This window comes from Choloepus didactylus (genome assembly GCF_015220235.1).
Source record: "Choloepus didactylus isolate mChoDid1 chromosome Y unlocalized genomic scaffold, mChoDid1.pri SUPER_Y_unloc1, whole genome shotgun sequence".
Lineage (NCBI taxonomy): Eukaryota > Metazoa > Chordata > Mammalia > Pilosa > Megalonychidae > Choloepus > Choloepus didactylus.
The window spans coordinates 3,393,278-3,417,684 of NW_023637624.1; the positions used below are offsets into that span (position 1 = coordinate 3,393,278).

The 24,407-nt window shown below is 45.6% G+C and overlaps 1 protein-coding gene across 1 annotated transcript in view; it reads left to right on the forward strand.

The window, feature by feature from the left end:
- Positions 1 to 24,407, forward strand: part of LOC119525919 (FYVE, RhoGEF and PH domain-containing protein 1-like) — a 45,464-nt gene that overhangs the window by 12,660 nt on the left and 8,397 nt on the right. The window contains 12 exon segments of the mRNA XM_037824708.1: positions 4,235 to 4,408; positions 4,734 to 4,771; positions 4,774 to 4,913; positions 5,039 to 5,474; positions 6,790 to 6,879; positions 7,618 to 7,766; positions 8,398 to 8,554; positions 8,662 to 8,800; positions 15,350 to 15,408; positions 15,548 to 15,694; positions 16,066 to 16,158; positions 16,315 to 16,394. Coding sequence (XP_037680636.1) covers positions 4,235 to 4,408; positions 4,734 to 4,771; positions 4,774 to 4,913; positions 5,039 to 5,474; positions 6,790 to 6,879; positions 7,618 to 7,766; positions 8,398 to 8,554; positions 8,662 to 8,800; positions 15,350 to 15,408; positions 15,548 to 15,694; positions 16,066 to 16,158; positions 16,315 to 16,394 — 1,702 coding nt within the window.

The following is a 24,407-nucleotide window of genomic DNA, read 5'->3' on the forward strand; positions in this document are numbered from 1 at the left end:
AGGTGCCTGGCTGAGAAGTTCCCCTATTTTCCCTTGGGCAATGGGGAGTCATGGACAGTTCTTATGCAGTTAAGTGACATGACCCAAGCTGAACTGTAAGAAGGTTCATTCAGCCATCTGGAAGGAGCAAGATCTGAGGCTAAGGAGGCCATGCAGGGGAAACAGGTGGAGACAGGAAAATGTAGGCAGAGAGACAAGGGAGGAGTTGTTCTGAAGTAGGAGAGGGAAGGATCTTTTTTATTTGCTTTTTTAAATACAATTTTATTGACATATATTCACATACTCTACAGTCATCCACAGTGTACAATCAGCTATTCACAGCACACATATAGTTGTGCATTCATCACCAGAATCAACTTTTGAACATTTTCTTTACTCCAAAATAAATAAATAAAAGTAAAAGTTAAAAAGAACACCCAAAACACTCCATTTCCCATTCCCACCCTATTTTTCATTTAGTCTTTGTCCCTATTTTTCTGCTCATCTGTCCATACACTGAACAAAGGGAGTGTGAGCCACAAGGTTTTCACAATCACACAAACACACCATGTAAGCTACATAGTTATGCAGTCATCTTCAAGAATCAAGGCTACTAGGTTGCTGTTTGACAGTTTCAGGTATTTCCTTCTAGCTATTCCAAAACACTAAAACTAAAAAGGAATATCTATGTAGTGCATAAGAATGCCCTCCAGAGTGATCTCTTGACTCCATTTGAAATTTCTCAGCCAAGAAACTTTATTTAGTTTCAATTCGTGTCCTCCTTTTGGTCAGGAAGATTTTCTAAATCCCACGATGTCAGGTCTGAGCTCATCCCCGGGAGTCAGGTCCCACATTACCAGGAAGATTTACACCCCTGGGAGTCAGGTCCCACATAGCAGGGAGGGCAGTAAGTTGACCTGCAGAATTGGCTTAGAGAGAGAGGCCACGTCTGAGCAACAAAGCGGTTCTCTGGGGGAGACTCTTAGGCACAATTATAAGTAGGCTTAGCCTTGAGGGAGGGATCTTGAACCTTCTTCCCCTCAGTAGAACCTAGCCTGGTTCTTGGCCACGGCTATGTTTCTGAACTAGAGCCCTATTGTTCATGTCCCTCTAGATGGGGGTTGGGAGTGCACTAGCTACATTGCAGTTCATGAATTTCTGAAACACTGGGGTGCACCCCTGCCCCTCCTGGTCTCCCTCTTTTCCAGCATCCCCTTGGAGAGCAGGCTTAAGAAAGAAGTCCAGTCTAGGACCAGCTAGTGCCTAAAAGTCTACCACTGATTTGCTGTGTGACCTCAAGCAAGTCATTGCCCCTCTCTCTGCCTTCATCTCCTTATTAGAAACTGATCCATCAATCCCTGCCCTGCTCACCTGGGTCTCCAGAGTGTTCCAGAATATTTGAGTTTCATTCAGCCTCCCATTCTTCAGGGCTGCCTGCAAGAAGGCAGAGAGAAAGGAGAAGCAGGCCCGTCCGTGGGCTCCTGGGTGAGGTCGAGGAGGAGGGACTAGAGATGGGGCTAGGGCAAGGTGACCTCCACCCCCAGAACAGTCAGCAGAGCAATGGGAGAGAAGCCCCAACTAGGGACCCTACTGCCCTGCTACATATTGGATGGGGAGGGCTTACTTGGCAAAGCCTGCCTGCTTTGGGTTGTGGAAATGGGCCAGGTCTAAAGAGACAGACAAGAGGCGCCTGGAACTCTGGGCACTATGTGTGTATCTTTGAAGCAAGTGGGAGTGGGTGGTGGGTGATCGCTGTACAATGGGGTGCCTGGATTTGCTCACTGGATCTCTGGCCCTGTCAGCTACTCTGTCTCAGTTTCTCTGGCTGCGTATCTCAAACTATGTCTCTGCATGTGCCGTCCTCCAGGTGATTAATCCTCCTCAACCCCACGCCCAGGGGGAGGGGAGGGCAGGACCAGGCTAGGATGTGGTAAGCAGGGCAGGGTAAGCTGCCCAGCTGAGCTGAGAGGAACACCTCCTACCTCCTGGCTGGGGCCTGCCTGCTCAGGTCAGAAAGGAAGTTTGGAAACTGCCCCCAAAGCAAGGTACAGGGTGGGCAAAAGGTTGCTTGGCCTGGGCCTGGGGCACCTTGTTCCCTCAAGGCTGGGAGGGAATCATGACCTTAGTCCTCTGGGACCTGCCTGGCTGGACTGTGGCCAGGGTGGGGACAGGGTCTCAGGGGGGCTGCTGGAACTATGTGGGTTGAGCTGCTCCTTCCCTCCAAGATGGGGAGACCTGAAATCCCCTGTGACTCTGTGCCTGTATGACCCTGTAAAGGAGGGTGTGTTTTGTAGCTGTGTTTGAGGACACCGTATGTTTTTGCAACAGAGGCCACATGTGACTCTGTGACCATTTAGACCAGAAGAGGGCAGGTGTCATTGTGTGTATTCATGTGCCTGCATCTGTAGCTAAGACTCAGGGACACCGTGAACATGTTTGTTTCATGAGTGCGACAAAATAAATTACGCCATGTGTCTGTGATTATGTGTTTGTGTTTCTGTGTATGTGGTGGTGTGTTACTTTGTGCTGCTTTGTCATTGTGTGTGGTTGTATATGAAATGCTATAATTGACCCTGTGTGACTCTAGTCTTTGTGACTGCGTGTAACCATGTTTTCAGGTGTGTGAAAGTATATTACGATGTGTCTGACACTCTGTGGCCCTGCAATTGTTAGACACAGTGTAAATGGCACTGTATATCTCTGTGACTCAGTGGAACCATGTCTGAGGGGTGTATGATGCTATGTGGTTGGGTGATTGTTGTATGAGGCTGTATGTGAAATGATATAATTGACATTGTGTGACTATGAGTCTTTGTGACTGTGCATGACCGTGTTTGCAGGAGTGCATGATACTGTGTGGCTGTGTGTAATAGGTGAGGTTGTGACTGTGGGTCTTTGCAACTGTGTATGACCAGGTTTTCAGGAGTGTGATGGCATGTGATTGAGTGCATGAATTTGTGTGGCCCCACCATTGAGCTAACTGTGAAATTATTCTGTATGTCTTTGTGACTGAGCGAGTTCATTTAGTTTTGGTCATATATGAGATTGTGTGACCCTGTGTGGCCATGCGTGAGAGGCCATGTGACTGTGGCACCACATAACTGACACCTTGTGCTGGTGGTGCCTTCCGGAGCTCTTGACTACCACTCACTCTGGCATCCTTACACCTATTTGCACTGCATCCTTCCCCTACACAGGATTTTTCATGGCTCCCTTCTGCCCACAGGATGGATGTCCAGCTCCTCAGCCTGGCACCTAAGGCTTTTTCCTCTCTTCTCTGGCCCCACCTGACTTCTCTATTATCTGAGACACCTCCAACAGCCCCATACCCATCCAGGACTACATGTCAGTGGCAGAGGAGCAGGCTTGTTAGAAAGACAGGGAAGCACCATGGTCTGGAGGGACAAGCGTTTCCCAGCTGGGGGGCAGAGAACTATGGCCTGGGGCTAATGGGTGCACACTCAGCACTCTTTTCCTCAGGTCATGTTATCCCTAGGGGCTCCCTCACTGCCTCCCAGGCTGAGTCTTCTCTCCCAAATGTGACCATCATCTCCCCCAGGACCAAAGACACAGGTGGATTTAGGAGGCCCACAGAGAGGGAAGAGGGGCTGATAGTGCAAAAAGGCCTCCATTTTTCTGAATTTTTTATCCACTGTTTTAAAGTTGTTCCCATGACACCCTGCCAGTCAATCTCAGCACCTGAACTCTGGGCGCTGGGTGTGTAGGGATGTGGGTGGGTACTGAAGTACAGGAGGGTACAACAGACTAGTGAGAAGCTGGGATTTTACAACACAAAACTCATAAAATACAGTTTCATCATTTTCAAGGATATTCAGCTGTACAAAATTGTAACCAAGAAAGTCCATATATCCTTGGGGCCTTAAAAAAATGGTTTATGCTCAGCGTCTATTGTGGCTTTGTAAACAAGGACTGCAAACATGTACACAAACTTTAAGGTACTCATTCTCGTCTCCAGCATGGTTAAACTCCTTAGTAATGATGCCTGTTGACATACATGGAATCAGTGTATTAATCACAAAGAATTCTCATCTATTTATGAAAACGAAGCCTGCCACAGCCTTAGATCTGGCCCCCCGTTTGAGGGCTGGAGCAGGGGGCCTCTCAGAAAAGCAGTGTGGCCAGGAAAGGGGCTCAGGAAAACCCAACACCCCCGATACCTGCTAAGACATGTAACTCCCCAGTCCCTTTTGGGGTGATGTCAGTCACTTCACACCCATTTTCTCCCTTTCTGCAGGGCTGCACCAGGGAAACTGGATCCTGGTTAAAAGTTTGTCCCTTGACCCTGGCCAGAGCCTTGAGCTTCATCCAGAAGGCCCCCAACGACTTCGCTCAGACCCAGGCCTCCTGAGTGAAACTCCCAACCAGCGTCCTTCACCACTGAAACAGGCACCAGGTCCAAAGCCACAAGGTAAGTGGTTTCAGAGAGGAGAGGACAGTGGCCCAGGGAATGGCACAGACAGCAGAGGGGACAGAGGAAGGGGAAAGGTTGACCAGTGGCAGAGGATAGGGCTTGTTAGAAGGACAGGGAAGCACCATGGGCTTGGGGGCAGAGGGCTGTGGCCTAGGACTAATGGGTGCACACTGGAATCTCACCTCAGGTCTGCTCCATTCCCACCTCTGGCAAAGTGCAGATTGGGGATTTGTAGAGGGGGTTGTGACCTGGCTGTGACAGCCATCTCCAAACCTAGCTCATTGAAGTCTCCCCTCTCTCTCTTTCCCATCCATCTCTCCAGTCCCCCCAAAGCCCAGCTACTTGCAGATGCCCCGGATGCCCCCCCCCCACCTGAGCCCATCCCCCCTCCACCATCATGCCCACTGCCTGCAGATCCCTGAGTGGCCAAGGGCCTAGCCCCCAGGATGGAGGCCAGCCCCAGTTCTGCAGCAGTATCCTCACTGATTGAGAAGTTTGAGAGGTGAGTCTGGTCTCCAGGGGACCCAGTGGTGAGGAGGGTGGGCCTGGGACAGGAAGGGATCTGCAGGAGAGGCCTCTCAGTCAAGCTCACACCCTGCCCTCATATGTGTCTGCCACCCACCTCAGAGAGCCTGTGATTGCCACCTCGGATAGGCCAACCCCTGGCCCCAACCCAGGTCACACAGAGCCAGCCATGTTGCCACCACCACCCCCGCAGCCACCAGTGCCCCAGCTCCCAGAGGGTGAGGCCTCCTGCTTCCTGTTGGCCCCTGGGCCCCAGGACGGCGAGAAGGTGCCCAACCGGGACAGCGGAATTGACAGCATCAGCTTGCCATCCAACAGCAAGGAAACCTGCTTTGTCAGTGATGATGGGCCCACCAGCCATAGCCTCTGCCCCAGGCCCCCTGCCCTGGCCAGTGTGCCTGTTGATTTGGCCAACCCCCTCTGGCCCGGCTCCCAGGAGGTTGACAGTGACCTGGAGGAGGAGGACGAGGAAGAGGAGGATGAGGAGAAGGACAGAGAAATCCCAGTGCCCCCCATGCAGAGACAGGAGTCTGTGGAGGTACTGACCCACATTCACTGAGAAGCAGGACCATATGGAGAAATCAGGAGCCTAGCTTTTATGCTTGGTTCTTCCCCTAGCTCAGTATTTCCCATAACTGGGCATTGTTTCCATTTTGGACATTTAACTTCCCTGGTCCCCTGGTACTAAATACCAGCAGCAAACCCTCACTCCCCACCCCCCATCACTGTGACTACCAAACTGACTGTACACAGTTTCAGATGCCAACTGTGGTGATTGTCCTACCATTAGCTGGACCTCAGGTTTTCTGTCTTGATGATGGGCAAATTGGTTAGGGATCTCTAAAGTCCTATTCCAGTGCAAAGTCCCATGACACAGTAGCTATGTAACACTGATCAAGTTTCTTCTCTCTTCACTCCCAAACTAGAAGCCTCAGTTTCCTTATTTGTAAATTGGGGCATAATGAGAGACTTTCTGACAGCTGGCAGAGGAGCTCAAGAATTAGAGCCCCACAGGGCCAGCTGAGGCCAGCCTGGCAGTAGAGATCCCTTTCTTGCACTGGCAGCCCACTATTTCTTTAGAAGGCATCTTTGTACTTGAGTTAGGTCTCAACCAGAATACCTGCTCCTCTAGAATCAAGCTCAAGTGTGGGAGCTGAGGCCAGGGACTGCTGGGATGGCAGGTACTGAGCAAATATATATCTAATGGGAAATTGGGCCAACAGGAAGTGCATTTTATACATTTTCATACTTTTTTTTTCCTCACGCCCAAGGTACTCAGCAGGCCTTTGCTGACAATGAACTAAGTGGGTGAATAAATAGCTAACATTTATAGAGTGCTTAATCTGTAGTTTATGTTTTCTTTTAATTCTCTACCCCCTCCCTGTAATTTATGTTTTATTTGTATTAAACCATTTTTCACAACGACAGATGGACTTAAGTCCTATTATTATCCTATTTATAGATGAGGAGACTTAAATGCAGAGCAGTTAAACAGTTTTTTACAAGCTAGTAGAATGGCAAAGCTAGGATTTGAACCCAGGAAGACTGATTTCCCAGTCCACAGTCTTAACCATTGCACTATGCTGAATGAATAGAGAGAACAAATGAATGGGTGAATGAGTGGCTGAGTGAGGGTGTGCGTGTCGTCATTATTGAGAGGTGGGCCTTATGATACACTGGGGAGTCAGAGATGAAGCTGGGGAGACTTATGGGTCTAGAGATGGAGGTTAGGGCTATTTTGGGATGGCATTATGTATGGAGTAACATTTGAACTTTTCAGAGAACTCTTAGAGGTCAGCGCTTGTATTAGGGTGGAAGATGATGGATCAGGGGTTACCTCTTCTCCTTTCCAGCTGACCGTGCAACAGAAGGTGTTCCACATTGCCAGTGAGCTCCTGCAAACTGAGAAGGCCTATGTTTCTAGACTCCATCTTCTGGATCAGGTGAATGGCTCCTCAAGGGCCCTGGGGCCCCAGGACTGGGGAGGTAGGTTCCAAGGAGGATTTGGTAGGGCCTGAGCTCAACCGCACCATTGTGATCAGAATCTAGAGGTGGTAAGGCCCTTCTCTGACCTTGAGCCCCATCCTGGCCCTGGGGCCAATACTGATTATGACCCTAAGCTTGATACTCATACCAACCCTCATTCCTAAGCCTGGGCTCGTGTATCAGCTCTGACTGTGATTCTGACCCTACTGTTGACTTTAACCCAAATCCTGAATTTACACCTGTCTGTGAATCAGACCCTGAATCTCATTCTAACCATGACCCAATTCCTGACCCCAAATGCACTAGAATATCAGTTCTCTGAGGGCAGATATTTTTGTCTGCTTTGTTCACTGCTCTGTCCAACCTCTAAGACAGTGCCTGGCAGACAGTAGGCACTCAAAAATATTTGTTAAATAAATGGATCTAATTCCAACTTTCTCTCTGCCCCTGAATCTTAATTCTGACCTTGACCTGATCCTGACTTTTCATTGTTCCAATGCCTCACTCCAGGTCTTAATCCAGGTCTTAATCTTAACAACCAGAAATCCAACCCCATATATAACATAACCCTCTCTCCTAAATCTCAAGAGCAGCGCTGATTCCAAAGCTCCACAAAGCTTCTCTCACCTGCAAGCCACTGTTCCCCAGCCAAACCCAGGTCCAGCTAGGCTGAGCACTCCTGCCCTGCACAACAGGTATTCTGTGCCCGGCTCCTGGAAGAAGCTCAGAATCGCAGTTCCTTTCCGGCCGATGCTGTCCATGGCTTCTTCTCTAACATCTGCTCCATCTACTGCTTCCATCAGCAGTTCCTGCTGCCAGAGCTAGAGAAGTGCATGGAAGAATGGTGAGGGGCCCCAGGCCTAGTCTGCCCACCTTCCTGTCCACTTGCCCACTGGGCCTAGGCCCAGATGTGTGCACAGGGTTCATTCCTGCCTGCCCTCTCCTCTTATCACCTTTTGCAAAAGGAATCAGGCCCAAGCTTTGCCTTCTAGCCCTCCCAATCTAATGTGGAACATAGACCAGGACTCAGACAATTACAATAGCATAGCCCTTAAGAGTGTGAGCTCAGTAGCCAAATTGGTTGGGTTCAAATTCCAGCTGTGCTACTCGCTAGCTTTGTGACACTGAACAAGTTTCTTAAGTTGTAGTGCCTTTGCTCTTCTATGAAATGGGAAAAATAATAATAGTCTACCTTGTAGGGTTGTTTTAAGGATTAAATTAGTTGATACTATAGAGAGCTTAGAACACTACCTGATATATAATAAGTGCTCAATAAATGTGAGCTGTTGTTACTGATAGAAGTGAGAATGGGACACTGGGAATCCAGACAAATAGACCTAACCCAGTCTTGGGTTGGGTGGGTTTTATAGACAGTCTCCTGACCTCCTGGCTCTCCTCTCCCAATGAAATCTTTAGATTCAACCCCATCTACCAGAAGCATCTTTCTAAAGAGCAATCAGACCACATCACTCCAGGGACCACTACCCACGCATTGGAGACATCCTGCAGAAGCTGGCACCCTTCCTCAAGATGTATGGCGAGTATGTGAAGAACTCTGACTGGGCCATGGAGCTGGTCAACACCTGGACAGAGCATTCCACCCAGTTTAAAGTCATCATCCATGAAGTGCAGGTAAGTGGAAAAGCTGGATGAGGCAACCTGGGGGAAGAGAGGTCTGCAGGGACCTGGTGGGGGCTCTGTAGCCAGACCTGAGCCCCTCCTGCCTCTGCCTATCACAGAAGGAAGAAGCCTGTGGCAACCTGATATTGCAGCACCACATGCTGGAGCCTGTGCAGCGCATCCCCTGCTATGAGCTGCTTCTCAAGGACTATCTGTTAAAGCTGCCCCATGGCTCCCCAGACAGCAAAGACACCCAAAGTGAGTGTGTGCACCCAAGCCCTGCTCCACCCTCCACCATGAGCCACACGCTGATTGCCCTAAGCAGAACCTCTGATTCAGGGCCCCAAAACTTAATTCACAGGATAAGACCCTGACTGAAATTCCTGTCCTGAGCCACCTGATTGAGATCGCAAAACAGGGTCTCTAATCTGAAAGCCCACATTGAGGTTCTGGAGTAGACCCTAGAATGAACACCAGGTGAGATCCCTGCCTGAGCGCCCAGACAGAACATTCAGAAGGAGTCCCCCAGTGTGAATTTCCCAGCTGGAACCTCACAGTCTGAGGGGCATGTCCAGAATGATCTCCCCAAAGGAAGCAACCCATTTCCTAAGCTGAGGCCCCAAGGCTGACAACCAGACTGGACCCTGAATGAAGTTATACAAAGTCCATAATGAAATTGAACCTGAACCCCAGGAACTGAGTTGCATAGACTGAGCTATCAGGTGAGATCCATGGCTCGCCCCTCCTTCTCACTGAATCTCCATGGTTGAGCTCCCTAGAAAGACTCCTATCTAGTCAAGCCCCTGATTTTCTGTCCTCTAGATTTAGAGCTCTACTCTGTGTCCTGCAGCCACTACCCAGAATGAACCTCCCAAAAGAACTTCCAAGTCTGGTTAGAGCCCCACAGAATCAGCTCTCCAGAACTAAGCACCCTAGACTGGACCCCTTTATTTTCTACTTCCCATATTTGGATCTCTAGGCTCAGATAACCCCTCCCCAGACTGAGTCCTTACACGTTGAACCACTTGAAAAGTGTTTCATTCTAATTTCCTCCAGTATGAGCCCCACCCCCACAGGGTCACAGCCCCAGATAGAGCCCACCAGATTCTAATTCTACTTTCCCTCAAATTATTTCCATTCATTCATTCATTAACTAACAACTATTTACTGAGCACTTCAATGTTCTGTCCATTGTTGTAGGCACTGGTAATAAGGGGAACAAGACGGACAAGGAAAAGGCCCTTGATCTCAGGGAGTTTATGTTCTAGTGGGGGTGACAGACAATAAACAAAAGTAATAAACACACAAGAAAATAGTAGATAGGTGCTAAGTGTAATCCAGAGAATTAGAAGAAGGTGATGTGACAGTGACTGGGGCCTACTTTAGATTGGGTGGCCTCTCTGAATAGAAGACATTTGAGTCAAGCCTGAATAACAAGAAGGTAGCCACATGCTGACTGGGGAGGAGCACATTCCATTAGAGGCAAAAGCAGGTGCAGAGTCTCTAAGTCGGGGTCAGGGGATCAGCTTGCATATCTGTGGACCAACAAGAGGGCCAGTGTGACCCAATCATGGCAAGTGAGGGTAGAATGGTAGAAGAGGAGTTGGAAAAAGAAGCAAGACTTTGAAGGCCAAGATAAGGAGGTGGATTTTGTTCTGAGTGCAGTGGGAAAGCATGAGAAGGTTTTGACTGGGATTACACAGAGAGCAAGAAAGGGAGCCAAGAGACTGGTTGAAAGGCTTTTGCAATAATCCAAGTGAGAGAAGTTGGCTTGGACAAGGATAGTAGCAATGGAAGTGGTGAGAAATGGTTGGACACAGGATATATTATATTTGGAAGTAGCACTGAAAGGACTAGGGTGGAGTGGGTGTGGGGCTTGTGAGAAACAGTCAAGAATGACTCCTAGATGTTTGGCTAGTGGTGATGGTTACTGACATGAGCTTGGGAGTTTGATTTTGGACATGTTCAAAATGAGCTGCCAGTTAGGTAGTTAGATGAGTCTGGAATTCCAGGGAGAGAGATTTTGATATCACTGGCATATAGACAGTATTCAAAGCCATGGGGCTGGCCAAGATCACCAAGACAGTCAGTGTAAATGGAGAAGAAAAGGGGGCCCATGACAAAGCCCAGGGACGGGGAATCAGCAAAGGATACTTAGAAGGAGTGGCCCTGAAGGTAGGAGGAAAACTGGGAAAGCGAGGGGCTCTGGAAGCCACAAGGAGGAGTAGACAGTTTTTTCCACTCCTGTTAAGATTTCCCAAACTGAGCCCCTTCCCTCCACCAGATGGGACAGTTTGCTATCAAGCCTAGGCCCCTAGAAAGAGCAGCAGCCCTAGAAAGCTTGATAGCTGAGCTCTACAAATTGACATCTGCAGACTAAGTACCCCATTCCTCCCCCAGACTGAGCCCTCGCTGAGGTATCAGGATGTATGACCTAAACCTCTACAAAGAGCTTTTCAGACTGATGAGCCCCATGAACTGACATTCCCAACCTGAGAGCCCTCAAACTGAACCCAGTCTGAGGGCCCAGTTATAGATCTCTGCGCTGGTTTACCCAAACTAAGATCCCCAGTCTGGGTCCTCCAAAATGCTATCCCCACCCTGAGCCCTGAGAGTGAGTTTTCAGTCAGAGCACTCAGCCTGATCTCCCAGTGTGAGATTCCCCCAAAAGAGCTTCCCAGTCTGATCTCATTCACCATTCTATAGAATGGATATTTCCCAACTGATCACCGTTCAGACTGAAATTTCCAGCTGAGCCCAAAAGACTGATCTCTAGATCCATCCCAAAGACCCCACTGAGCCCTCACACTGGATTCCCAGAATTCTCCAGTGTCAATTCCAGTTCAACCTTGAGATTGAGCTGTCCAAACTTAGCTCCAAGACTGAGTTCCAAACTGAAATTCCCGAGTTTGTTCTTCCTAGCCCAAGTCACCCAGATTGAAGACCCCTATTTTCTATCCCCAAGATTCAGTCTTTGCTGAGCCCCCAGACTCATGCCTTAAGTTGTCCCTCAAATTAAGCCGCCCAGGCAAAGGCTACAAGTATGATCTTCCCAATCTCAACTCCCTGACTGACCCCCAAACTGAGCCCCCTATTTGCTACCTCCCAGACTTGAATTTGTGGATTGAGATACCCAGGCTGAGTCTAGCAGACTGCACTCTGCAGACTGGGCCTCACAATGAGACCCAAGAAGGGTGCCTCGCCACCACAGAGTTATAGCCTTCATACTGGGATCCCCAGAAGGGACCTACTGTACCATCTCTCCACTCAAAACTCCACAGAGTCACATGTTCACGTTGAGCTCCCAGGACTGAGTCCTGCAATTTTGCTTCCAGATTCAATCCCCAGAATGCTATCCCCAGACTGAAATTCCCCAAATGACCTCCCTGGACTGGACCCCCAAGGTGAGCTGTCAGTGTAAGCTCCCTAGACTTGGCCCCAGATAGAGATCCCCCCACCCCCACCCCCACTTTTTGAATACAATTTTATTGAGATATATTCACACACTATATAATCCATCCAAAATATATAATCAGTGGCTCACTGTATCATAAAATAGTTGTGCATTCTTTGCCACAATTAATTTTAGAACATTTTCATTACTCCAGATAGAGTCCCTTTTATCAACAATGTATCCTTGGAAAAGCTGTTCAGGCTCTCAGCCTCAGTTTTCTCCTGTGTAGAGTGGTAATGATAATGATACCTACCTCATAAGGTTATTGTGAAGATAAAGGAGATAATCCAGGTAAAGCTTTTCACAGTACCTGGCACTTAGCAAAGGTGCAATAACTTTCAGCTGTTCTTAGTCTTACTGACTGCCCTGGCTGACCTCCTTCATACTTAATTCCCCCCAAAATCAGCCCTCAGATTAAGCTCACCAAATTTAGATACCTGTTCTGTACCAATCCCAATCCCATCTGACACCCCAGAATGAACCTCAGAGCCTGAGCTTGGCAGACTGAGCCCCCCTAAAAGAGACTCCCTAGGCTGAGCTCCCCACACTGAGCCCAAAGATGAAACCCCCAAGAAAGAACTTCCCGGTCTGGTTTTCTGAGCTGCTCAGAATGTGAATCTCTGAATGAGAGCCAGCTGAGATGTGCCCACCCAGATCCTAAGCTGAGCTCCCTATTTTTTGCCCCTCAGACTAAAATCCCCAGGCTGAGCCCCAGAAAGTGCTTCTGCGTCTGAGCCCCACTGAATCATTTCTCTGGTTCCTCAGACTGACTCGCCCATTTTTTACCTCCCAGACTGAACTCTAGAGCCTGGACCCTAGACTGAGCTCCCCAGATCAGGCTAGCTAGAACTCCTGGCCTGAGCCACCTGTGCTGAGCCCAAGACTGAACTACAGCATCTCAGGACTGCCAGCCTACACCAGGGGCCATAACACTTCCTGACCAAGCCCCTATACTGCACTCCCTAGCTTGAACCCCCGAATGAAATTGTGGACTGAGATCCCCACACTGAACCCAGACAGCCTGCACACACTGAACTGGAAATAACACTGTACCTCACATAAGACCTCTCCAGACAGAGCTCTGCACAGCTAGGCCTGTAGTCCGAGCCCAGTGGCCTATACAGACCTGAGCATGTGTGCCCACAGCTTGTCAGAGTCCTCTTCCTGTCTGCTTCCTGTCCCCTTTCTTAGGTACCCCTACCTCCACTACCCAGCATGCCCCCCACCCTGGGGTCTGGGGGAGATGGAGAAAGTGTAGGAGAAAGGGCAGCTGGGTGACCAGCCCCAGCTCTTATGCTAATTCTGCCATCTCCCAACTAGACAACCTAGGGCTGGCCACCTCCCCTCTCTGAGTCTCAGTTTCTTCATTGGTAAAATGGGACAATCATGTCTACCTTTCAGGGTTGTCAAAAGGATTGAAGGAGCTAATTTATGCAAAGCATTTGTTGGGCAAGCCCTGGAAGGTGGTGGGTCATTGGCCCTGTCCTTAAGGAGCTCTTTTTCTACTAAGGGATACAAATATAGGTATATAAATGTCCTGTGAGCACACTGTATGTCCCAATTTAGTGGGACAGGGGAGCAACAAAGGGGAATATAGGAAACCTGGGAACTGAGGGCAGGCTTCCTGGAGAAGGTAAGCTGAATCCAGAAGATCGAGTGGAAGTCTGCCAGTTGAAGCAAGACAAAACATGTTTAGGTGCAAGAGGAGGAAGCTGGACTGCTCAGCAGAAGCCAGATCACAGGGCTTTGAATGACAGTCCAAGGGGTGGGGTCTTTACTTTGTGGGCACAGGGGAACCACTGACAGATTTGAGCAGAAGAGTGATAGCAAGCTGTGTGTGAAAAAACACCCTCTGGCAGCCAGGGTGGAAGAGAAGTTGGAGATTGGAGCCTGGCATCTGAAAGGCATGTTTAGGCCTGAGCTGGGACAGGAGCCACTGATCTTCTTGAGCACCAAGATTTGGCTATGGAGAGAAGCCTTGTAGGAAAACAAGACTTAGTTTGCAAACCATAAGGACCATCTTCAGAAGCACTTGTGCTCCTCCATTCCAGGCATGTTTAGTGAGTGGGCAAATCCAGCACCATATAAACAGAGTGGCTTGCAGTGTAGCTGTGGCTGGGCCTTAAGCATGGGCAGGATTTGTTAGTGTAGGGGAATATTTAGGCACTTATTTTTTTTTTCCCTGAGAATGCCAGGTCACTATAGAAAAAACGGGAATTACAGAAAAGAGTAAAGAATTAGGGGAAAAAAATCACCTGTGATCTGAGCCCCCAGAGAACAAATATGATTTTTTTTTAAAGAGAAGCTGTAGGTTTACAGGAAAATCACATAGAAGTGTACAGTTCCCAGATACCCCCTCCTCACACTCACAGTTTTCCCTATTATTAACATTTTGCATTAGTATTGTAACTTTGTTACAATTGATGAACCAATATGATTATAATTACGCTATTGACTATAGTCCATAGTTTACATTTGTGATGTACAGTTTTATAGTTTTTAAACATTTTTATTCTGGTAACATATATACAACCTAAACTTTCCCATTTTAGCCACTTTCAAATATGCCACAATGAACATTTTGACATATATTATTCCTGATCTTTTTTATACATGTATATTTGTAAAGCTGAGATCATACTATATATACAAGTTTGTAGCCTTTTTTTCTTAAAATACCTCAAATGTTTCCCATATCATTAAAATCCCCACATAAGCATCATTTGTAAAGGTTAATATTCCATTGTATGACTGCACCATAATTTATTTAGCTGAATCCCTAGACAGTTGAATATTTTGTTTCCTGTTTGACACTGTTGTAAACACCGCTGCAGTGAATGTGTACAGAATGTGTATTTGCTTAGCGTAGATTCCTATATTCAGGATTACTGAGACAAAGAATAGTGTCATCTCTTTGTTTCTTTTTTCTGTATTTTTTTCTGATAAAAATAATACATGTTCTTTGTCAAAAATATGGAAATATAGAAAATCCTAAAGAAGACAATAAAAATCACCCATAGTCCTACCATCCATAGACAACTTGTTACTCAAAATATGGCATGTTTCCTTCCAGTTACACATGTAACTAGTATTGTTGTTGTTATTAATAATAATATTGGTAAACATAGATTTTATTGGCTGCCAACTATTCCATATACTATTCTGATATTATGGCATTAATTGGGACAGTTCCTGATTATAAATGATGTGGCTATGAATATCTTTGAGGCTGGTGCTTTCTGGGATGGGGAGGATGTGGTCAGGGCAAGATGATGTATTTAGAGAAGAAAGAAGCCCCCAAAAGCCTCTTCTCTGCCCATCTCCTATCTGACCTCACTTCTCTATGCCCACAGAGTCTCTGGAGCTGATAGCCACAGCAGCAGAGCACTCCAATGCTGCCATCCGCAAAATGGTAAGTGGCACTTCTAACACCTGCCCTTCCTTGGCCACCCACCTGTGGTGTCTCTGTCCTGGGGGACTTTGTGCCTTGTGGGCATCTGAGGGGAGGCTGGCACCGCAAGCCCTGCCTTTTGCTCACTGTTTCCTGCCAGGAGCGAATGCACAAGCTGCTGAAGGTATATGAGCTGCTAGGGGGTGAGGAGGACATTGTCAGCCCCACCAAAGAGCTCATAAAAGAAGGCCACATCCTTAAGCTGTCAGCAAAGAATGGGACCACTCAAGACCGATACCTCATACTAGTAAGTGCCAGGTGTGGGACTGTGAGTGAGCCGTGCCTGCCCTCCCCCTACTGACTCAAGACCATACCTCATGCTAACAATTATTTCCTGTTAACTCATATCTTCACTACACACACACACACACACACACACACACACACACACGGAATTTTTTTCTCTGCTTTACAGGTGCAGTAACTAAGACTTAGAGAGAAGTGACTTGTCCAAGGTCACAGAGCTAGGAAGTGACTCCCATGCCTAGACTCTATCCTTGTGACCCCTGTAACCAATCTGGGTACCCAGCAATAAAACTTCAGGACTTCATAAGGGCAGGGAGCTGGACCACTCCACTAGCTCCTCTGCACATATATCCCAAACCTTTTCCTTCCTAGCTCAACAACCGCCTCCTTTATTGCGTACCCAGGCTGCGGCTCCTTGGTCAGAAGTTCAGTGTTCGGGCACGCATTGATGTAGATGGCATGGAGGTGAGCACCAGGAGGTGGAAAATGGGGACCTGGAGTGGGGCCTTGATGTTGGGAAGAACAAAGTTCTAGCTTTGATCCCAAGTCTGTGTGTGCATGTGTGTAAAGGGCTGGGATTCTGTCATAGGCCTCACCAAGTCCCTTTCCCCCTCCATCCAGCTAAAGGAAAGCTCCAACCTCAATCTGCCTGGGACCTTCCTGGTGTCAGGAAAGCAATGCTCCCTGGAGCTCCAAGCCAGGTACTTGCCCTTGCTTATACCGTGCTTCAAGCCCTCTCTTCAGAGATGGAAAGGAATTCCAGAACTAGTGCCAGGCTTACCTCTTTGGGTAAGAGATAGTTCCAGAGGAAGGATGGACACCTTTGCCCAAAGATGCAGGGTTGTTCTTCATGAGTGGGGCTGATCCCTGAAGGATAGAGCCCACTTGATCTCAGGGTGAGTACTTCATGTTGTGGGGAGAGGTGGCACTCCTGCCAGGAGGTCTTTTTGGGGGAATGAATAAGCTGTCCCTGTTTAAAGCAAAAATCTCTTCTGATGGCTTTCATTAGAGGAGAGGGATGAAGGGGGTGCTGATCCTAACATGAATAACTACAACACAAATAGTTTATTCTAGATTCAGAGATTTAAGAGAAATAACAAACAAATGCAATGCTTGGTCCTTGATAGGTACGTGGTTTGAGAAAAACAGCCCTAAAAGACATTTGTAGGGTATTAGGGACAATTTGAATGTGAAATGAGCATTAGATGGTATTGGGGAAGTATTGCTGATTTTTCTCAGGTTGTGATAATGGTATGATGGTGATATAGGTGAATGGCCTTGTTTTGGGCTCTGCATGCTGAGGATTTAGTGGTGAAGTGTCAGGATGTCAGTAATTTACTAGAAAATGAGTCATCACCCCCCAAAATACATATATAGATGAAAAATATGGCAAAATATTAAAAATTATTGCATCAATATAGTGGATAAATGGGTGTTTATTATACTTTTGCTATCCTACTTTTCTGTATGCTTGATATTTTTCATAATAAAAAGTTTAAAACTAATACATGAGTAGAATGCCCAGCCATTTAACAAAGGGATTTTCATAGCCATCCTCTACTTGGACTCACATTTAATGAACACTTACTCTTGTGCCAGGCACTATTTTAAGTGCTTTACATTAAATTGACTAATTGAATTTTTACAATAACCCTTGAAGTAGCTACTGTTATCATTAACCCCATTTTGCAGATGAGGAGACTGAGCCACGGAACAGTTATGCATCTTGCCCAAGGTCCCACAGCTAGAAAGAATTGGAGCTCAGGCCATCTGACCCCGGAATTCATGCTCCTAACCACTGCCCATGCTGCCTTCTGAGGGCCCAAGTGTTCGGGTATCGAGGTCACAGTCAGAGCCCGAGAGTGGATGCACATCAGTAGATGGTCTGCTTCTGACAGGCTGGGAGGAAGTGAGAAATGAGAGACAGAACCCTTGTTGCTGAAACTGTGTGAAGGCAAGAGAAAGGGATGAATGTGGGCTAGAGGGGTCCTCCTGGGGCAGAGAATTGTGGAGGCCTGCAGCAGGGAAAGAGAGAACAAAGCTGATGACTGGCACATCTGGGGGAGGGCAGGTGCTGGCCCCAGTCCGGCCTCGGCCTTGGTGGAGCCTGAGTGACAAGCTATGTGACAGGGACACGTCGTCTGCAGGGAGGGGGCTGCTGAGGGACGCTGGGCCCAGCAGAGGCTGCACAGCAGTGTAGGGTTTCCTCCTAGTGGCAGAGGGAAGGCATAGAGGGTCTGCTTTGCAATAACTTTTACTGACCTTAAAATTTATTTTTGCATGTGATTTCCCCCCCCCCAAATATCCAGAAGAGTAGAAAGACTCATACAAGAAGCCCCTACTGGACTCAGCTTGGGGGCAGGAGGCTTTAAAAAAATCCTGATGCCTGGGACGCACTTCAAGAGATTCTGCTTTAATTAGTCTGTGGTGTAGCCAGAACATAGGAATTTTTAACATCTCCCCAGGTAACTTTAATGTGTGCACCAGGGTTTAGAACCAGACTTAAGAGTCAGCAACTGCTAATATTTTGTGCTATATACTTTTATTTATATATTTATATTTATATATTATATGTTTATATATTATAAATATATTTATATATTTATATATATTTTATATTACATTTTGCTGAACCATTTTAAAGTAAATGAGAGACACCATGACATTTCACCTCTATATACTTCAGCATGCATCACCAAAAAGCCTACTGTAGCTTTTAAAAAAATCAAAAGCGGTCCTCTTCAAAAACTTCAAGATAAGAGTAGATGTGGGGCAGACTGGTGAGCTGTAAGTTTTAGTTACTCCTCCAGGAAAGTAGGTAAAAAGCCAGGAACTGCGTGGACTGGACACCACAGAGCAATCTGTCTTTGGGCATACTTCATACAACACTCATGAAAACGTGGAACTGCTGAGATCAGCGAAATCTGTAAGTTTTTGCGGCCAGAGGACTCGCGCCCCTCCCTGCCAGGCTCAGTCCCGGGGGAGGAGGGGCTGTCAGCTCCGGGAAGGAGAAGGGAGAACTGCAGTGGCTGCTCTTATAGAAAACTCATTCTACTGATTCAAACTCCAACCATAGATAGACTGAGACCAGACACCAGAGACTCTGAGAGCAGCCAGCCCAGCAGAGAGGAGACAGGCATAGAAAAAAAACAACACGGAAAACTCCAAAATAAAAGCAGAGGATTTTTGGAGTTCTGGTGAACACAGAAAGGGGAAGGGCGGAGCTCAGGCCTTGAGGCGCATATGCAAATCCCGAAGCAAAGCTGATCTCTCTGCCCTGTGCACCTTTCCTTAATGGCCCTGGTTGCTTTGTCTATTAGCATTTCAATAACCCATTAGATCTCTGAGGAGGGCCGTTTTTTTTTTTTTTTTTTTTTTTTTTTAAATCCTTTTTGCTTTTTCTAAAACAATTACTCTAAGAAGCTCAATACAGAAAGCTTCAAAAAATTTCAATTTGGGCACGTCAAGTCAAGAGCAGAACTAAGAGAGCTCTGAGACAAAAGGCAATAATCCAGTGGCTGAGAAAATTCACTAAACAACACAACTTCCCAAGAAAAGGGGGGTGTCCGCTCACAGCCACCATCCTGGTGGACAGGAAACACTCCTGCCCATCGCCAGCCCCATAGCCCAGAGCTGCCACAGACAACCCAGTGTGACGGAAGTGCTTCAAATAACAGGCACACACCACAAAACTGGGCGTGGACATTAGCCTTCCCTGCAACCTCAGCTGAATCTCCCAGAGCTGGGAAGGTGGAGCAGTGTGAATTAACAAAGCCCCATTCAGCCATCATTTGAGCAGACTGGGAGCCTCCCTACACAGCCCAGCAGCCCAGAACTGCCCTGGGGGGACGGCACTCACCTGTGACATAGCACAGTCATCCCTCAACAGAGGACCCGGGGTGCACGGCCTGGAAGAGGGGCCCACGTGCAAGTCTCAGGAGCCATACACCAATACCAAAGACTTGTGGGTCAGTGGCAGAGACAAACTGTGGCAGGACTGTACTGAAGGATTAGACTATTGCAGCAGCTTTAAAACTCTAGGATCATCAGGGAGATTTGATTGTTAGGGCCACCCCCCCTCCCCGACTGCCCAGAAACACGCCCCACATACAGGGCAGGCAACACCAACTACACACGCAAGCTTGGTACACCAATTGGGCCCCACAAGACTCACTCCCCCACTCACCAAAAAGGCTAAGCAGGGGAGATCTGGCTTGTGGAGAACAGGTGGCTCGTGGACGCCACCTGCTGGTTAGTTAGAGAAAGTGTACTCCACGAAGCTGTAGATCTGATAAATTAGAGATAAGGACTTCAATAGGTCTACAAACCCTAAAAGAACCCTATCAAGTTCAGCAAATGCCACGAGGCCAAAAACAACAGAAAATTATAAAGCATATGAAAAAACCAGACGATATGGATAACCCAAGCCCAAGCACCCAAATCAAAAGACCAGAAGAGACACAGCACCTAGAGCAGCTACTCAAAGAACTAAAGATGAACAATGAGACCCTAGTACGGGATATGAAGGAAATCAAGAAGACCCTAGAAGAGCATAAAGAAGACATTGCAAGACTAAATAAAAAAATGGATGATCTTATGGAAATTAAAGAAACTGTTGACCAAATTAAAAAGATTCTGGACACTCATAGTACAAGACTAGAGGAAGTTGAACAACGAATCAGTGACCTGGAAGATGACAGAATGGAAAATGAAAGTATAAAAGAAAGAATGGGGAAAAAAATTGAAAAACTCGAAATGGACCTCAGGGATATGATAGATAATATGAAACGTCCGAATATAAGACTCATTGGTGTCCCAGAAGGGGAAGAAAAGGGTAAAGGTCTAGGAAGAGTATTCAAAGAAATTGTTGGGGAAAACTTCCCAAATCTTCTAAACAACATAAATACACAAATCATAAATGCTCAGCGAACTCCAAATAGAATAAATCCAAAAAAACCCACTCCGAGACATATACTGATCACACTGTCAAACATAGAAGAGAAGGAGCAAGTTCTGAAAGCAGCAAGAGAAAAGCAATTCACCACATACAAAGGAAACAGCATAAGACTAAGTAGTGACTACTCAGCAGCCACCATGGAGGCGAAGAAGGCAGTGGCACGATATATTTAAAATTCTGAGTGAGAGGAATTTCCAGCCAAGAATACTTTATCCAGCAAAGCTCTCCTTCAAATTTGAGGGAGAGCTTAAATTTTTCACAGACAAAGAAATGCTGAGAGAATTTGCTAACAAGAGACCTGCCCTACTGGAGATACTAAAGGGAGCCCTACAGACAGAGAAACAAAGACAGGACAGAGAGACTTGGAGAAAGGTTCAGTACTAAAGAGATTCGGTATGGGTACAATAAAGGATATTAATAGAGAGAGGGAAAAATATGGCAAACATAATCCAAAGGATAAGATGTCCGATTCAAGAAATGCCTTCACGGTTTTAACGTTGAATGTAAATGGATTAAACTCCCCAATTAAAAGATATAGATTCGCAGAATGGATCAAAAAAAATGAACCATCAATATGTTGCATACAAGAGACTCATCTTAGACACAGGGACACAAAGAAACTGAAAGTGAAAGGATGGAAAAAAATATTTCATGCAAGCTACAGCCAAAAGAAAGCAGGTGTAGCAATATTAATCTCAGATAAAATAGACTTCAAATGCAGGGATGTTTTGAGAGACAAAGAAGGCCACTACATACTAATAAAAGGGGCAATTCAGCAAGAAGAAATAACAATCGTAAATGTCTATGCACCCAATCAAGGTGCCACAAAATACATGAGAGAAACACTGGCAAAACTAAAGGAAGCAATTGATGTTTCCACAATAATTGTGGGAGACTTCAACACATCACTCTCTCCTATAGATAGATCAACCAGACAGAAGACCAATAAGGAAATTGAAAACCTAAACAATCTGATAAATGAATTAGATTTAACAGACATCTACAGGACATTACATCCCAAATCACCAGGATACACATACTTTTCTAGTGCTCACGGAACTTTCTCCAGAATAGATCATATGCTGGGACATAAAACAAGCCTCAATAAATTTAAAAAGATTGAAATTATTCAAAGCACATTCTCTGACCACAATGGAATACAATTAGAAGTCAATAACCATCAGAGACTTAGAAAATTCACAAATACCTGGAGGTTAAACAACACACTCCTAAACAATCAGTGGGTTAAAGAAGAAATAGCAAGAGAAATTGCTAAATATATAGAGACGAATGAAAATGAGAACACAACATACCAAAACCTATGGGATGCAGCAAAAGCAGTGCTAAGGGGGAAATTTATAGCACTAAACGCATATATTAAAAAGGAAGAAAGAGCCAAAATCAAAGAATCTAATGGATCAACTGAAGAAGCTAGAAAATGAACAGCAAACCAATCCTAAACCAAGTACAAGAAAAGAAATAACAAGGATTAAAGCAGAAATAAATGACATAGAGAACAAAAAAACAATAGAGAGGATAAATATCACCAAAAGTTGGTTCTTTGAGAAGATCAACAAGATTGACAAGCCCCTAGCTAGACTGACAAAATCAAAAAGAGAGAAGACCCATATAAACAAAATAATGAATGAAAAAGGTGACATAACTGCAGATCCTGAAGAAATTAAAAAAATTATAAGAGGATATTATGAACAACTGTATGGCAACAAACTGGATAATGTAGAAGAAATGGACAATTTCCTGGAAACATATGAACAACCTAGACTGACCAGAGAAGAAATAGAAGACCTCAACCAACCCATCACAAGCAAAGAGATCCAATCAGTCATCAAAAATCTTCCCACAAATAAATGCCCAGGGCCAGATGGCTTCACAGGGGAATTCTACCAAACTTTCCAGAAAGAACTGACACCAATCTTACTCAAACTCTTTCAAAACATTGAAAAAAATGGAACACTACCTAACTCATTTTATGAAGCTAACATCAATCTAATACCAAAACCAGGCAAAGATGCTACAAAAAGGAAAACTACCGGCCAATCTCCCTAATGAATATAGATGCAAAAATCCTCAACAAAATACTTGCAAATCGAATCCAAAGACACATTAAAAAAATCATACACCATGACCAAGTGGGGTTCATTCCAGGCATGCAAGGATGGTTCAACATAAGAAAAACAATCAATGTATTACAACACATTAAAAACTCGAAAGGGAAAAATCAATTGATCATCTCAATAGATGCTGAAAAAGCATTTGACAAAATCCAACATCCCTTTTTGATAAAAACACTTCAAAAGGTAGGAATTGAAGGAAACTTCCTCAACATGATAAAGAGCATATATGAAAAACCCACAGCCAGCATAGTACTCAATGGTGAGAGACTGAAAGCCTTCCCTCTAAGATCAGGAACAAGACAAGGATGCCCGCTGTCACCACTGTTATTCAACATTGTGCTGGAAGTGCTAGCCAGGGCAATCCGGCAAGACAAAGAAATAAAAGGCATCCAAATTGGAAAAGAAGAAGTAAAACTGTCATTGTTTGCAGATGATATGATCTTATATCTAGAAAACCCTGAGAAATCAACGATACACCTACTAGAGCTAATAAACAAATTTAGCAAAGTAGCGGGATACAAGATTAATGCACATAAGTCAGTAATGTTTCTATATGCTAGAAATGAACAAACTGAAGAGACACTCAAGAAAAAGATACCATTTTCAATAGCAACTAAAAAAATCAAGTACCTAGGAATAAACTTAACCAAAGATGTAAAAGACCTATACAAAGAAAACTACATAACTCTACTAAAAGAAATAGAAGGGGACCTTAAAAGATGGAAAAATATTCCATGTTCATGGATAGGAAGGCTAAATGTCATTAAGATGTCAATTCTACCCAAACTCATCTACAGATTCAATGCAATCCCAATCAAAATTCCAACAACCTACTTTGCAGACTTGGAAAAGCTAGTTATCAAATTTATTTGGAAAGGGAAGATGCCTCGAATTGCTAAAGACACTCTAAAAAAGAAAAACGAAGTGGGAGGACTTACACTCCCTGACTTTGAAGCTTATTATAAAGCCACAGTTGCCAAAACAGCATGGTACTGGCACAAAGATAGACATATAGATCAATGGAATCGAATTGAGAATTCAGAGATAGACCCTCAGATCTATGGCCGACTGATCTTTGATAAGGCCCCCAAAGTCACCGAACTGAGCCATAATGGTCTTTTCAACAAATGGGGCTGGGAGAGTTGGATATCCATATCCAAAAGAATGAAAGAGGACCCCTACCTCACCCCCTACACAAAAATTAACTCAAAATGGACCAAAGATCTCAATATAAAAGAAAGTACCATTAAACTCCTAGAAGATAATGTAGGAAAACATCTTCAAGACCTTGTATTAGGAGGCCACTTCCTAGACTTTACACCCAAAGCACAAGCAACAAAAGAGAAAATAGATAAATGGGAACTCCTCAAGCTTAGAAGTTTCTGCACCTCAAAGGAATTTCTCAAAAAGGTAAAGAGGCAGCCAACTCAATGGGAAAAAATTTTTGGAAACCATGTATCTGACAAAAGACTGATATCTTGCATATACAAAGAAATCCTACAACTCAATGACAATAGTACAGACAGCCCAATTATAAAATGGGCAAAAGATATGAAAAGACAGTTCTCTGAAGAGGAAATACAAATGGCCAAGAAACACATGAAAAAATGTTCAGCTTCACT